The sequence below is a fragment of the Lemur catta genome, chromosome 22, assembly GCF_020740605.2.
Source record: "Lemur catta isolate mLemCat1 chromosome 22, mLemCat1.pri, whole genome shotgun sequence".
Taxonomy (NCBI): domain Eukaryota; kingdom Metazoa; phylum Chordata; class Mammalia; order Primates; family Lemuridae; genus Lemur; species Lemur catta.
In genome coordinates, this window is record NC_059149.1 from 30029752 (window position 1) to 30045249 (window position 15498).

The 15498-nt window shown below is 41.1% G+C and overlaps 1 protein-coding gene across 1 annotated transcript in view; it reads left to right on the top strand.

The window, feature by feature from the left end:
* Positions 1 to 15498, top strand: part of CSMD1 (CUB and Sushi multiple domains 1) — a 1229803-nt gene that overhangs the window by 922512 nt on the left and 291793 nt on the right. Inside the window, exons 8-9 of the mRNA XM_045535313.1 lie at positions 4145 to 4232; positions 14264 to 14388. Of these exons, the coding sequence (XP_045391269.1) occupies positions 4145 to 4232; positions 14264 to 14388 (213 nt within the window). The remainder of the gene's footprint in view (positions 1 to 4144; positions 4233 to 14263; positions 14389 to 15498) is intronic.

The window sequence follows — 15498 nt, forward strand, 5'->3', positions numbered from 1 at the left end:
GTGCATATATAGGGAGATAAGATATCATATTTACTAATTTTAACCATTTTTAGGTATACAGTTCTGTGGCATTAAATATATTCACATTGTTGTACAGCTATCAACATTATCCATCTCTAGAAAATTTTCGTCATTCTCAGCTGAAACATTGTAACCTTTAAACAGTAACTCCATATTCCTTCTTACCCCCAGCCCCTGCAGCCAGCATTCTATTTTTTGGCTCTGTTAATTTGACTGGTCTTCACTCTTAAGCTCCGTGTGTCCGTAGATCTAAAGTGAGTCTCTTGTGGGCAACATATAACTGGATCCTGTTACTTATTTATATATTATTTAATTCATTCTGCCAATCTGTGTCTTTTGGTTTGGGAGTGTATTAGTTTACTCGGGCTGCCGTAACATCGTACCACACCGCAGGCTGGATGGCTTAAACAGCAGAAACTGACCTCCTCACAAATCTGGAGGATAGAAGTCTGAGATCAAGGCACTGACAAGGTTGGTTTCTTCAGAGGTCTCGTCCTTGACTTGTTGATGGTCGTCTTCTTCCTGCTTCTTCACGTGGTCTTTCATCTGTGCATCCAGCTCCTGATCTCCTCTTCTTATAAGGTCACTCGTCAGACTGGAGCAGGGCTCACCCTTTTGACCACAATTTAACCTAATTACTTCTTCAAATAACCTATCTCCAATGACAGTCACGTTCTGAGATCCTGGTGGTTGGGATTTCAACGTATATGTTTTTAGGGGGAGGGACATAGTTTAGCCTATAACAGAGATTTATTCCATTTATATTTAAAGTAATTCACCTATAAGGGAATACTTAACCATTTTACCATTTTCTTATTTGATTTTTTTATGTCTTAGAGATTTTTTTGTCCCTCATTTTCTCCATCACTTTTTTTCTCTGTGTTTAATGGATCTTTTGCAATGATATAATGTTATTCTCTTCTCATGTCCTTAGTGCTTATTCTGTAGATACTTTCTTTGCAGTTACCATGGAGATTACATACAATATCCTAAAATTATGACAGTATCTTAAATTTAATACCAACTTCAGTCATATACAATAACTCTACTCCTTACGAGTCTGCCCCCTACTTTATGATATTGATGTCATAAATTACATGTTTATATATGTACTTGTTAACATAGATTTATAATTATCTTTATTCATTTGTCTTTAAATACTGTGGAAAATTAACAGTTGGGTTATAAGCCAAAATTACTATAGTACTGTTTTTCATAGTTTTTCATGTGTTTTCCTTTACTGAAGAACTTTTTCTTTTTATATGGTTTCAAGTTACTGTCTAGGGTCCTTTCATTTCAACTTGAAGGACTCTCTTTTACATTGCTTTTAGGGCATGTATACTGATAATAAACTCTCTCACTTTTTATTTTTTTATTTTTTTGGTCTGGAAAAATCTTAATGTCTCCCTTGATTTTTAGGGACAGTTTGCTGGATATAGCAGCCTCCATTGACGTTCTTTTCTTTCAGCACTAAGATATGTCATCCCACTGCATTCTAACCTTCACGATGTCTCTGCTGAGAAATCTGAAGATAGTCTTAGTAGGGTTCCCTTGTTTGTGACAAGTTGATTTTCTCTTTCTGCTTTCAAGATTCTCTATTTTTCTTTGGCTGTTAACAGTTTGATTATAATGTGTCTCACTGTGGATCTCTTTTGGTTTTCCATACTTGGAGTTCATTAACCTCTTTGGATTTGTATATCCATGTCTTTTCTCAAATGTGGGAAATATTTAGCCATTATTTCTTCAAATTTGTATTTAACAGTTGTTTTAAATTTGTTGTCTAATAAGTCTAATGTATATGTTTCTTCAAAGACTGTTTCTAGCAATTTATTTTGTTCCTTTGAATGAGCCCTATTTCCCCATTCTTTGTAAGCCTTGTGATCTTTGTTAAAAAGATTAGGCATTTTTTTTTAATCAACCATCTCTTTCAGTCTTTGCAGAATAAAGTGGAAGATGTTCACTAGTTAGTGAGCCTCTCAGTCTTGAGAGCAACCTGGGTTAAAGACTTAAAGTCTTCTCAGTCTTTTCTGGATTTGTGTCCACTCTGGGTTTGTGTGTGTACCTTTAAGTTTCTTGTTGTTGTTTGCTTGTTTTTCCCAACTGCTTTGAAATATCTTAAATTCCAATAAGCCTCAATTCAGCTGATACTTGGGGCCTTAGATGCTCTAGTGTATTCTGCCTGTGATGTATTCCTCACAGGTGCCCATGGGTCTGCAGTACTGCTCAGCTTTCTTCACAGTGGCCACACCACTGCTTCCCCTAGCTTCCAGCTGGAGATCCAAACTGTGCCACCATTCCGCCTCTGAGCTCCAAGTCAGGAAAGAAAGAAATCCATCCCTCAGGCAGCCACAGAGAAACTAGAATGTTGCCAAATAGTTTTTCTCTGCTTCTCTATTCCTTGAACAGAAACTGGTAATTGGACCACTTCCTCTCAAGTGCACTGTGCCACCACAGGGAGGGTGTGAGACAAGAAAGAGTGAAAACCCCATGAAATGTCCTACTAATTTGAACATGGCATTTGCTTCACTGGGCATTTGTGTGGTTGCTGTAGATCTTTGACCAGTTCCCAGAGCTCCTGTAGAATTATTTCAGTCTGGTGACAGTTGTTCCTTTGATGTTTCCATGGAGAAATGAGGGTCTGGAGCTTTCTCTCCTACCACTTACTGATGTCACTGCCCGACTTGCTAGATTATTTTGAAATGACATTGAGAAAATTAAATATTTAGAAAATAAAATGTTGATGGTTCAATATAATTCTCACACTCTACAGCAAAATAATTTTTAGATGTTAGTAAAAATTTGATTAAAAATAAAAATATATAAAAAAATAGAGGTTAACCCATTTGGAATGGTGAAGTATTTACAAAGAATGAAATCACTTAATATATTCTAACAGGGTTTTTATTTATTAAAGGGTTATATCCTTACCCAATTTCATCCTAATTTAGCAATGAAAAAAGAAAAAAATTGCATAATTATTATTGTTTTTATACAAAGTTTTAATAAAATATTTTAGGAGTTCAACATCTGCCTAGACACACTTTTTTCTTCTTATGGAGTCACTTAAAAGATGTGTGAGAATATGTCTATTTGTATGTACACTTTTCAACTGCAAATAATAGAATCACTTATTCAAATGTGTTTAAACTAAAGATATGAGTCATTCAGCTGTATGTTCAGAATTAAGATAGGTTCCTGAAATGGTCACTTTTCTGTCTCAACAAGGAGATGGAAGGTCATATTCCACCCATGCTGTTACCTCTATCCTTGAATTATATAGCACGATGGCACCAACAGTTCAGTGTCCAAAATCTAGTTGCAGAAAGGTTCGGAGTAAAAGAGATAGGTTCTCTGTTAACACACAGTAGCATTTCCCAGAAGAACTCCTATGGAGTTCCCCTCACATTTCATTAAACAGGATTGGGTAATAAGCCCTCTGTTGAGCAAATTTCTGGAAGGAAACAGGTAATCACATTGGTTGGATCAGACAAATTATACAGGGTGGAATGGAAGTTACAGTGGCAGCAACTCTACCTAATAAGGAAATGAGTTATTTACAAACTATTCTGTGATGGTGCAAATGCCAAAGGGAGGGAAGGCCCTTCATGGAATAGACTCAAGAAACAAGTCAGCACACCTGAGCAGAGAGACCATCTGGGTTTTTAGTTCAATGACAAGAACATCCAATGTTTAAAATATAAGTAATTGTATTTAAACTATCTCTTGTATAGATCGGAGTGAATAATTATCATCCCTGTTGTTATCTATGGGAAGTGAGGAAGGCTTCCTTCTCTGGGAGAGTAGCCATTTTTTCTCACGATGATATTAATTGTGAGCTGGCGTAAAAGGAGTCATAATGAACAAATGAGTTAATTAAATTTTGATCTTTTTAATACAGGAGAGTGCTCAAAGAATGTTGTCATCCTTTCTCTGGGGAAAAAAATTATTTTTACTAATAAGAATAAATATTTATTTTAATGTACCTAAGCTGTCTTACTACTTTAAAAAAAATCACATTTTAATTCATGATCATTAAAGAACCAAATATGCCTAGAATAAATTTGTTCTCTGGTTATTTCCTCAACAGCTGCACAACTTTCAGTAATATTTCTCTCTCTTACAGTGAGCCAAGGAGGTGTCGCGTTGGTCTCTGACATGTGTCCTGATCCCGGGATTCCGGAAAATGGCAGAAGAGCAGGCTCTGACTTCAGGTAGGAGATGAAGTAGTGGTTGGGAAAGCGTTTATTTTTTAACACATACATAAGGTCAGCTTGCCATTTTTGTTTAAGTCTTTTGTCCTTTTGATTCAAAGGTACAACTGATCAATTGCTATGCTGCTATGTTACTTGTAGAACTCTAAAGCATACGCTGAAAGATACTCTGGAGTTGACACCTGTCACTCTCCGAGCCAATAATACAAATTTAACTCTAAATGTCTATTGTCAAAATTGGTCTTCAGGATGTTTTTCTTTTTTTTCATCTGTTACCATTTCATATTCTGAAGTTTTTAATGTGTGAAAAATAGAGGGGAAAACTTAATCATAACCTCATAATTATTTTATTAAATAAACTTCAGAAATGATGAAGGTTAGTAGCAGCCAATTCAGTTCATTAAGAAAATGTTGTGGGCCAGGCGCGGTGGCTCACGCCTGTAACTTCCATTCAACACAAAATTACCCAGATACAAAGGATTCTGGTTTAACCGGTCAGGAATATGGCCTGGGCATTAGAGCTTTGGGGTTTTAAATTTTGATTTCAGTAAAATACACGACGTAAAATTTAGCATCTTAGTCACTTTTCAAGCTTCCATTCAGTGGTGTTAAGTACGTCCGGGTGGCTGTCCAGCCGTCACTGCCGGGTGTCCCGGCCATGAGACAAAGCAGCCATGCCCGTTGCCGGCGTGTCCTGCAGGTGCACGACCGAGGTGTGAGCCATGGGGGCGGCCCGGGCTGCGGACTCTGCCCGATTCCTCGTCCTCCAGCTCTGACAGTCCTGCCTGTGTCCTCGCTCCGCTGCAGAGCAGAGAGGATGGGCTGCAAAACACCTCCCGGCCCGACACGTGCCAGGGTCCCCTGGGCTTCCTAGTCCCGAGGGGAAGACAGGCTCAGGGGCTGCCGTCCGCGGGCACCGACGGTCCTCAGGGAGGAGAGAGGGGCCTCTGCCTCGTCTCAGGAAGGGACACAAAGCGGGGAGACCCGGCTTGCTGGGGGAGCTGCTTCCCCAGCCTTGACTCTCCCGGTTCCTGCCCACCGAGCCCCCTCCCCGCCTGCTCCTGCCCGGGTGTGGGACTTAGGGTGCGTGGGAACGCGCCGCCTCTGCGTGCTTAGCGGGGCGGTGACCCCGCGGATTTGGTTTTTCCACTTGGAGCAACCAAGTCTTCGTTTCTGTAAATAGCGGCCCCCACAATATAACAGACTTGGAAGATTCAGATTAAATTTCCTCGCAGGAGAGTTCGCACCTCTTGCCAGTGTCCTGCTCTGAGAGCGGGTCCCGGTGGGACGCCGGTGGCAGGAACGCGCCTTCGGGCAGCGCTGCAGCTGCTCCGGCTCCCGGGCCGCCTCGTGCGACCGCTGTCGAGGGGCCTTTGCCGCGTTCTCGCTAACACGCGGCATCTAAAAATCACATGAAATACGAGTTCCCTTTCTTTCCCGAGGCTAGAACGCTCCGCCTGCTCTCTGATGCATTTGTCGCGGTGCTAAATTGCCCTAAGGCTTGAGGAGATGAGTCTAAAAATTGTTGCTATAAAAAGAAAAAAAAAATGACCCAGAAATGACACGCTTTGTGTGAAAATCAAAAAGGGTGATAAAACACATTGCAATGGCCACAGCAGCCGCGTTTGTCTCTTTGACGATGGCGTTTTCTGGAATGCTGAGCAAGTCGGGAGGATGTGAGGACGTCTCCCTCCTCGCATGTGCCCAGTTTGTTCACAAACTGTCCTTGCTGCCCCCTCGGTTCCATTGATTAGGGCCATGTCCCTCATGGCACCTCTCACGGACACCATCCAATGTAGCATCCAGGCTCCTTTGTGAGTGGTTCAGGGCCTCGCTTGTAGGAGGATCAGCGCGGTGATCTAATTGAACCTGTTTGTTTATTTATTTTTATTTCAGCATATTACAGGGGTACGAATGTTTAGATTACATATATTGCCTTTGCCCCACCCGAATCAGAGCTTCAAGTGTGTCCATCCCCCAGACGCTGTGCACTGCACCCATTAGGTGTGAATATACCATCCCCTCCTCCCCCCGCAACCTGCCGGACACCCAGCGCCTGCCGGTGGGGCTGCAAACTAGTGCAACCCCTGGGGAAAGTAGTGTGGAGATGCCTCAGAGAGCAAAAAGCAGAACCATTGATGGAAGCTGTTTGGAAACAGAGGTGAAGGATCACAGGGATGCATGAGCTCCCTGCCTGCCCAGTGGGATGCTGCCCTGAGGCTGTGTTGGGGTTTTGCTCCCTAAAGCCTTCCAGGCTGACGGCTTTTCCAGCATTTTAGGGATGGTCTGAACTCCTGCTCTTGCCTCCTGGCTTTTCCTGCCCGTTCATCCCACAGATTTCAACTGCAGGGATGTGAGAAGCTCAGTGCACAGAGCTAGAGGCTGGGAGATTTCAAGGTGAATAAACACAAAGCCTTCTGTGCCCGCCTTCCCTGGCTGGGGGCTTCTCCCAGCCTCCCAGCCTCGCATGCTTCTGGGCTGTGGGTGGATATTTCTCAAACTAAACCTGACGTGGAGCAGTAAATGAACTAAGTTTTGTGCCTCAAAGTGAGAGAAAGGAGCGGAAGTTGAGAGAAAGGATGTCAACCAAAGCCACGTGTCTACGGAGGAGGAGCACAGGTGCTGACCTTCCAGGTGGGAACACGTGCCACAGCCCCCTTTGGAATAATCACCGGAAAGTTCTGTTCTAGAAAAACCAAGTTACTTGCATTTACCCAAACAAACCACCAACTTTGAAACCAACAGGGTTTTGCTTTGGTGAGTTTTTGATCTAGGACACACATACTCGTTTTGGGAAAGAAAAAAACTTCTATGGCTCTTTCAAGGGCCAACCCAAATTTCGGTTTCTGGCAATAACTTTTTCTTACCTTTATGCTAAATGCAAAATCAGTTGTTTTCCTTTTAATATTCCCATAGCAGTTTATATTTATTTAGCACATTGCCCAAGAGCCGTCTGATGCATGCTCACCCCTACCAGCTCAGTAACAGGAGGAGGGTTTGGTCGCTACCACAATTTCTCATTCCCGCTTTGCCTACAGATTGACGGATATAACCACGGGAAAGTGAATTTCCTTAATTAGTTCACTCAGCTTATATTTACTGGGTGTTCAAGGCACGGAGGATATTTTTTTTGTAGGATTGGCACTTGAATCTAAATGTTCTCAAGATGTCAAAGAACATCAGAGATGTTTTCTTTTCTCTCTTTCTCATTCTCATTCTCTCTTCTCTTTCTCATTTAGATTCAAGTTTCTCTTTTCTCAAGTTTTCGTTTCTCCTTCTCAGCTCAAATGTCGCACCTCTTATTCTAAAGTTGGAAAAATACCTTCAGCCTGTTCTGCTAATAATGGAGTTGTCGGGTTTTGCACCTTCCTACAGTAACTGCCTGTATAACTGATTCTACTTGTGTGGAAAACAGCTTTTAATGAGGAAAAAGAAGTAAGGAGGAGGGAGAGAAACCAGAAGAGGGAGAGAGTAAGAGAGGGAGCCAGACCCGCGCTCGATGAGAGTAGCGATGTTATTTGCAAAGTAAGCGAAAATGCGTTTATGACATTGAATTACAGGTCCACAAGTAAACGTGACTTTATTCGAACTGTGATTGGTAATTAATTTCTTCTTCCAGAACCGCATACTGTCTGAGTCAGAAAATTTTATTTATTCACCCTTGGTAGAGTTAAAATCAGGGATTTCTGAGTCCATCGGTGTTAAAGTCAGTGGTCGGCGTCCCTTCTCTGTCCCTTCTCTGTGTCTCAGGATGCGAAAGGCCAGGGCTGGGGAGAGGGCACGTCGGCCCCCGTGGGGGGCTGAGTCTGTCCCCGACCCTGTGTCCCTCTGCTGTCCACGGCAACCTCCCCACGCGTCTGCCCGGGGCAGGCCCTCCTCCTGGCCGGGCAAGGGTCCCGTGGCCGTGGCTCCTCTCAGCACAGGGCACAGCCTTTAGGGAGGCAGCGGCCCCTGGGTGGGCTCAGCACTGGGCCCTCTCAGCCAGGGGGTCCCCTGCTGCCTCCCTGCCCCATGGAGGCCACAGGGGTGAGACTGTGAGCCCAGAGCTGGGAATAGGAACGGGCCCTGCATCCCCTGCACACCTCAGCCCAGCACAGGGGCTTCTCCCGTCCCTGTCCTCACCCTAGCGTGGTTCTTGGTCCCACGTGTGCTGGGCAGACCAGGCACGGGATTAGCACAGCCTTCCGGCCGCCGTGGTTCCAGCCCTGCCCCCAGTCCTGTTCTTCCCCGGGGCTCGGCTGAGAGTCCTGTCTCCGCGTTCTGTGCCTGTTTCTCACAGTGGGGGGCGAGGGGTGGGGGCAAACGCACCATCTCATCTCCTTTAGACACGTCGTGTGACTTGCACGCGGGCGACCCGAGTGAATTTAGAAGCCCATGATGCACTAGTGCTGTGCCAGGACAGAGGCAGTCAGTGTAGATAAAACACAAGGAAAAGAAAAAGAGGTGTGTGTATAATTGCATGCGGGCAAAACACACACGTGTTGCATGTGCACACACACAGGCACACATGTGCACACATGCAAACAGACACACATTCTTCAGCACTTCATACTTCATCCTGCCATGGCCCTCGCTCACTTAAGCAGAATGTCTAAATCTTTGACACAGTCCACTTGCGGATGCCATTCCCCCACGGTGCCTGGCCCCGTTCCCCCGGGACAAATACGGCAAATCCCGGCTTGGACTTCGTGCTAAGGAAAAGTTTGCCTCAAGTTTTTTGTGTTTTCTGTTGCTTGAGGCTGAAACAGTATAATCTAATGTATTTCTCCTTCCTTCTGAAGATGCAGAATGTTTAAATGCCGACCTTTGGTGCCTAAAAATAAGATCTATTCCTTTCGCGTTTGTGGATACTCCCGTGTGCTGTTTGAACTGGGTTTGTCAACACAGAGGCACTAGCCCGTCTTTCCTTGTCTGTCAGTCTGTCTGTTGGCTGCGCCAGCCGGTTCAGGGGATGCTGGGCAGTGTGGGTTGAGAAGAGAGGTCGGATCCCTCCGTCTGGGCAGTCGGGGAGATTAGCGTCATCCCTGGTGGGTGGTGGCAGCGAGACGTCACAGCTAAACCAGCCCATATCCTGTCCTGGACTCTAATCTCTGAGTCACTTCGCATTTTTTTTTTTTTCAAAGATAGTGATAGTACCCGTGTTGAATGAATCCACAAATACCCACTCTCTAGGTCAACCGTATTTAGAAATAGTCTGTTCACAGCTAGACTGTTCATATGTTTAGCAGGTAAAGCGAACTAAATGGTGATGAATGAAATGTCCTTAGAAACCGAGAGTCAAGTCATCAGCTTTTCAGAAGTGCTAAGTAGTGAAGAAGTGAAAATGCATTTCTTCTATTGTATTCTATTTAAAAGAAAAAAATTGCTTTAGCTGTTTAAGTTGAGTTTTGTCATTCTGGTTGTTTATTTTCAATATGCAGTATATCTTGATCTTACACAGATCAGTTCTCTGCTATTTCTTACAGTTGCAAACTACTAACAGTTGTCTCAATTGTACAACGTAATTAATCTAAGGCATTCCAAATTTACCTGCCAATAGACAAGCACTAAGGGCTTTTTCTTTTTTCCTGGAATTTTCTTCTGAGTACTTTTCAGAGAACCAAATTACACGATCTAATGTCATATCTAATATATATTACTTCTAACATAAATCAATGAAAACTTAGTTTATTGTTATTTGAAGTTGAAAGCACACGAGACTTCTAAATAGAACTGATCCACAAGCTAGATAAAGCCAAAGCAAAAGACTGAATTAATAAATTAGAATCTGGGCTGTGTTTAGCTTCAGCCTCGTCTTGATTCACTGCAGCACAGAGAACACTCAGCTCTGCTGCCGGGAGCGAGTTTACCCTCCTTGGCTTGTCCACGGCCTGCAGTGAAATGGAGAGGATGCTCTTGTTAACAATTTTAATGCCTTGAAAGTAGCAAAGCTTCAATATTTTATCGATGGCTATTTCCGATCATTTGCGAAAGGGTTTTATGACAGTAATTAAGGAATGAGTTCTATATTGTCCTCTAAATGTACTAAAGATGAATGTCCCAAGCAGAGACTTCTGGACTAGACTGTGATACCAGATGATGATCGTAAAACACTAGGTAGAGTCCCCATCTCTGTCTGGAGTGGGCATTTTAAGTGTTTGATGAGAATCTGAGACAAGCGAGAACTGTGTTAGTGTCACAGAGAGTATGGGCAACCGTCTCAGTGAGTGAGAATGGAGGGACAGTCTAGTAGCAACTTTAAACATCTTTTTAGTTAAATTATAAAGTAATTAAACTGGAAGAAATACAGTATTAGAATATAGAATACAATATTAGAATATACAATACAATACAGAAACAAAGGTTTACATATAGTGATAGTACCACTCAAAAAGTAGTTTTGTGCCTATGGTTCCTGATCTATAGATCTATGTGTAGATATGGATTTCAGTGTCATCTGGGAACATGCAATTTCATATCATGTCTTTCTTCTTTTCTGTATTGCTACATATTCTTATGTTTGCCTTTTATGTAGCAAAATATTGGATTCTTTCAAACATATCTGAAATATGTTAGTCAAGCATGGTCCTCGTATTAAACGCTTTCTTGTTTTCCCAAAAACATCACTGCCCATAATTTTCCCATCTTTTGGATGATAAACATATATTGCTAAAAATTAGATCTGTTAGTCATAGAGCAGCGGTGTTAAGTTTCCTTTATTTTAAATTGACAAAAATTGTATGCGTTTATGGTATCCGTGATGTTTTGAACTATGGATTGTGCAAGGGCTAAAATAAGCTAATTAACATATTCATTCCCCCACAGACGTAAGACTTTTTTTGTGTGTGGTGACAACATTAACGTCTCTCTAAGTGATTTTCTAGCATATAACACACTATTTTTGACCACAGTCACCCTGTTGTGCTGTAGATCTCCCGAACTTAACTCCTTTTAACTGAAGTTCGTGTCCTTCGACCAACATCTTCCCTACGCCCCTCCTCCCTCCATCCCTGTAATCACCCTTCTACACTCTGCTCCTACGGGTCCTGTGTCACATGTTTTTAGATTCTGTATATGATTAAGATCATGCAGTGTTTGTCTTTCTGTGCTTGGCTTATTTCACTCAGCATAACGTCCTCCAGATTGGGCCATGTTGTTGCTCATGATGCATTTCCTTCATTTTTAAGGCTGGATAGTGTCCCATCGTGTGTGTCTGGCGCATTTTCTTCATCTATTCACTTTATCCACGTGTTGGACACGTGGGGGGGTTCCATATCCTGGCTGTTGTCAGTAATGCGCAGTGACCACGAGAGTGCAGACATCTCTTTGACACACTAATCTCTTTTCCTTCAGAGACATAATCAGAAGAGAAATTGCTACGTCATATAGTAGTTCTCTTTTTTAATTTTTTGAGGCACTCCTGTATGTTTCTCATAAAATCTTTACTAATTTTCGTTTCCACCAACCGTGTACAAGGGTGCCTGTTTCTCCACATCTTTGCCAGCACTTGCTCGCTTTTGTCTTGTTGGTGACAGCCGTCTTACCACGTGGGAGGGGATAATTCACCTTGGCTTTAGTTTGCATTTCCCTGAGGCCTCACGATGCTGAGCACCTGCTCATATACCATTAGGCATTTTCACATCCTCTTTTGAGAGATGTCTGCCAGGTCCTTTTTCCAGTTTTTACCTTGGCTATTTGGTTTTTTTGCTTTTAGTTGTTTGAGTTCCTTACGTATTTAGATATTAACCTCTTACCAAATGCATAGTTGACAGATATTTTCTCCCATTCTGTAGGTTGTCTCTTCATTCTGTTCATTGTTTCCTTTACTGTGCATGATGAGATTTTTAGTTTGATGCCAGCTCATTTGTTTTTCCTTTTTTTTTTTTTTTTGCTTTCGTTGCCTACGCTTTTGGGGTTTATGTTTATTGATTGTTTTTTTCTCAAAATAGAATATAATTCACTAATAATATTTAAAGGAATATTGATCGGGTGTGTGGGGAAAATGTATGTAAGAAGTAGAGGTTTTGCTGCAGCAGAATGCACCCCGTAACTAACGAGTTGCATGCTGCTGCAGTTGAAATATGTGATTGCCAAGTGGGAGCAATAAGCACACTTCCCTTTCTTTTTGTTTGACAACTTCTGGAATGTTCAGTAAAGAGGATCATAGAAATGGTGACATACTCTCAAATTCCAGCTCTTCTTACCTCATTAGCAGTCATATCATTTTGTTTATTTCTTTCATAGTATTTATGACATCCTTTCATTTTTGTTATATGTGATTTGATTGTTGGATTTGTTGTTGTCATTAACTATTATGTTATCTCCCTGAGCCTGGGGCTTTGTCCGTATAATCCACCTCTGCCTCTTTGGTACCTAGAATAGAGTAGGACCCACAGTAGCTTCTCAATTAAAAATATCAGAAGAATTATGAAGATTATGGATATTGAAATTTACATACATAGAAAGAACTACAGACTGGTGCCTGCAGTAGAGAACACAAGGATATGATCATTGTTTCCACAACAAAATTCTTGCATTTATCTCATTTATTCCATGTGGCTCCAAGGTTTAAACAAAGATCAGTGAGCAGAAATTAAGGAGGAATATGTTTATAAAGTACAGCTGTCTTAACTTATGACAGACAATAACAGTGGGAATTATGTCTGAGTATTGGTTTTTATACTTTTCACATTCAAAAATATACATATTATGTACTTACAATGCAGCGTTTCTCAAAATTGGTTCCATAGAACTCTAGTTGTCGTAAATTCTTGGTGCAAAAAGTGCTTCCTAGATGGACAAATCTGGAACATTCCACATATTTTACATTCCCTTAAATAGGTAAAATAAGTTTTGCATATTACATTTCATTAAGCTGAGAAGTCCCTTTAGAAAGGAAAGATGTTTAATTTTGTTTAAGCCAGAACTTTCCAGATTGGTTTGACTCTGATAATTTTCGCGGCCATGGGTGACACTCCCCAGGGAGAGAGTTCTGTAGCTCTTGTGGGAGATGCTGCTGTGATGTGACTTGAACAGTGTTCAATCCAATACTGTAGATGAAGGTGTTTTTCAATAAGCAAGAAAGGAAAGCATCTGTTTATTTACCCTATTTTCTCCGTACTGTACTCCATCCATCCATGTAGACGACTGTGCATCTTTTCCTTCAGAGCCTCCCTCTTTCACTCCTATTTCCTCAACATCAACCTCTCCATTATTCAAAATAAGAAACACAAGTAGAATTTCCTCTTGTAGCAGTCGTCTTGTCAGATAGTAAAATAATGCAATGCTCAACTCAGTGTCAGCTGCCAGGCTTAGAAGAAGTAATTGGGTGTGTTCAAACGTGATGTATGCCTCAGCACTTCTTCATGCACCTGTCCAGTTGTTATCCTGTGACAACGTTTTGTTAACGTTTACAACCCTGAAGCTTCATGTTTGCAGATGCAGCTCTGGAGCCAAAGCAATTTTTCAACTAACTCTAGGCTGGATGGATTGCTTTTTTTTTTTTTTTTTTCCTAAAACAAATGATTCTTTTCCTGTAAGAAGTATTTCTGAAATATAACACCACTGGCCTTCTTTTAAGTATAATTAATGTCCGTGATAGTAACATAGATTCTTTACGGAGACATTTTCTTAACCTGGACTTTTTCAGTTCTTGTACTTGCAAGATATTTATTCACGTAGAATGACATCCAACTGTGTTTTGTTTTCAGGGTATAAAACTTCCCATAAATTTCCTTATGGAAACCGCGAACACTCAATGAGGTCACCTTTGCTATTTTCCCTGTTTTAAAGGTGACAAGTTAAGGTTCATATGTTTGTTTAGCTGTGAAACTGGAAGAGCAGAAATCTGAACCCAGGTTTTTAAAAATTTTATAACCTTTGCTAAATCCCAGGGTTGCCTCTGTAAATAATATTGAATGGATTGCTTAATGTTTTGTATCATTTTGACTGCATAACATTGTAGCAGCCATTTTTTATAGAACATCTGTGAATAATTTGGGTTGTTTTTTTTTTTTTTTTTTTTTTTGTTTGTTTGTTTTGTCGCTGCTTAGGGTTGGTGCAAATGTACAGTTCTCTTGTGAGGACAACTATGTGCTCCAAGGATCTAAGAGCATCACCTGTCAGAGAGTTACAGAGACACTCGCTGCTTGGAGTGACCACCGGCCAATCTGCAGAGGTAAGGCATCCACCGTGGGGTACAGCCCAGAAACTCTCTCTTCACGATTGGATTTTTTTTTCTGAATACGCAATTTAGATTTAAAGCATTGTGTATACACAGTACAGAACTTGGTAAGGACACATGTTTTCATTAAGATGTGGGTAATTAAAGAAGTATTGTCTTTAAATTAGTTAGGAGACAAATATTTCAAAAGATGTTTGCATATTTTACATTGCAGGACAAATATGGGGAAACCTAATTATTCAAACTCACACACACACACACACTCAATATAAGGTAGATCTACCGATCTGTCTGCACAGTATGTGTATGGAGGACTATATGATACATAACCAGAGCCTTTGGAAAGTTTTAGGTGAACCCTGGAAAATCTAAATATCCTCACCTTTTGATTTCAGTGAGGTTGAATTTTTAGGTTTGATTATATGAGTGATAAAGAGAGTTGTTCTAAGTTACCATTTTATCAATAAATTATCTTAAACTAATCTTTGACATACTTAGCAAAGAAAAATAGTCATCATCCTTATCACTATCACATTAAAAAATATATATGCAGTTATCAGAGGTCCAAGTACCTGACACTTGTATGAAGTATATGTACAATCCTCCCAGAATTATAGAAATCATCCTGAAACCAGCAGAAAACTGGTATGGTTGTGTTAAAATGGAATAATTAATAAAATTGAAAGAAAAACAAGGTTTTTGGGTTTCATTTTTGAATTTTGGCCATAAAATAATCTCCGTAAATTAGTAATTTTGAAGAAATAAAGGCACTAGTTTGACCAAGAAATAAAAAGGCAAGTTTGATATATAAGAATATCATCTCTCTCTTCATAGTCTTTATAATTTTAAACATTTTGGTTATAAAAAGTTATTCTTAATTTTAAACATTTTGGCTATAAAAATGTTCGACTCAAGCACTTTCTCAGTATCCTGTAACCTCCACCTCATCACCTGACTTGTGTCAAAACTCCGAGGTCTTTATCTCTTAAAAAACAGCTGCTCCATCTGGCTGAATGTGGGGACATTTTTCCATCCCCCTCAACCCAGCACCCACTTACTCCAGAGACAATTACGGAGCGTTCTGCTGGACCTCCTGTTCTTATA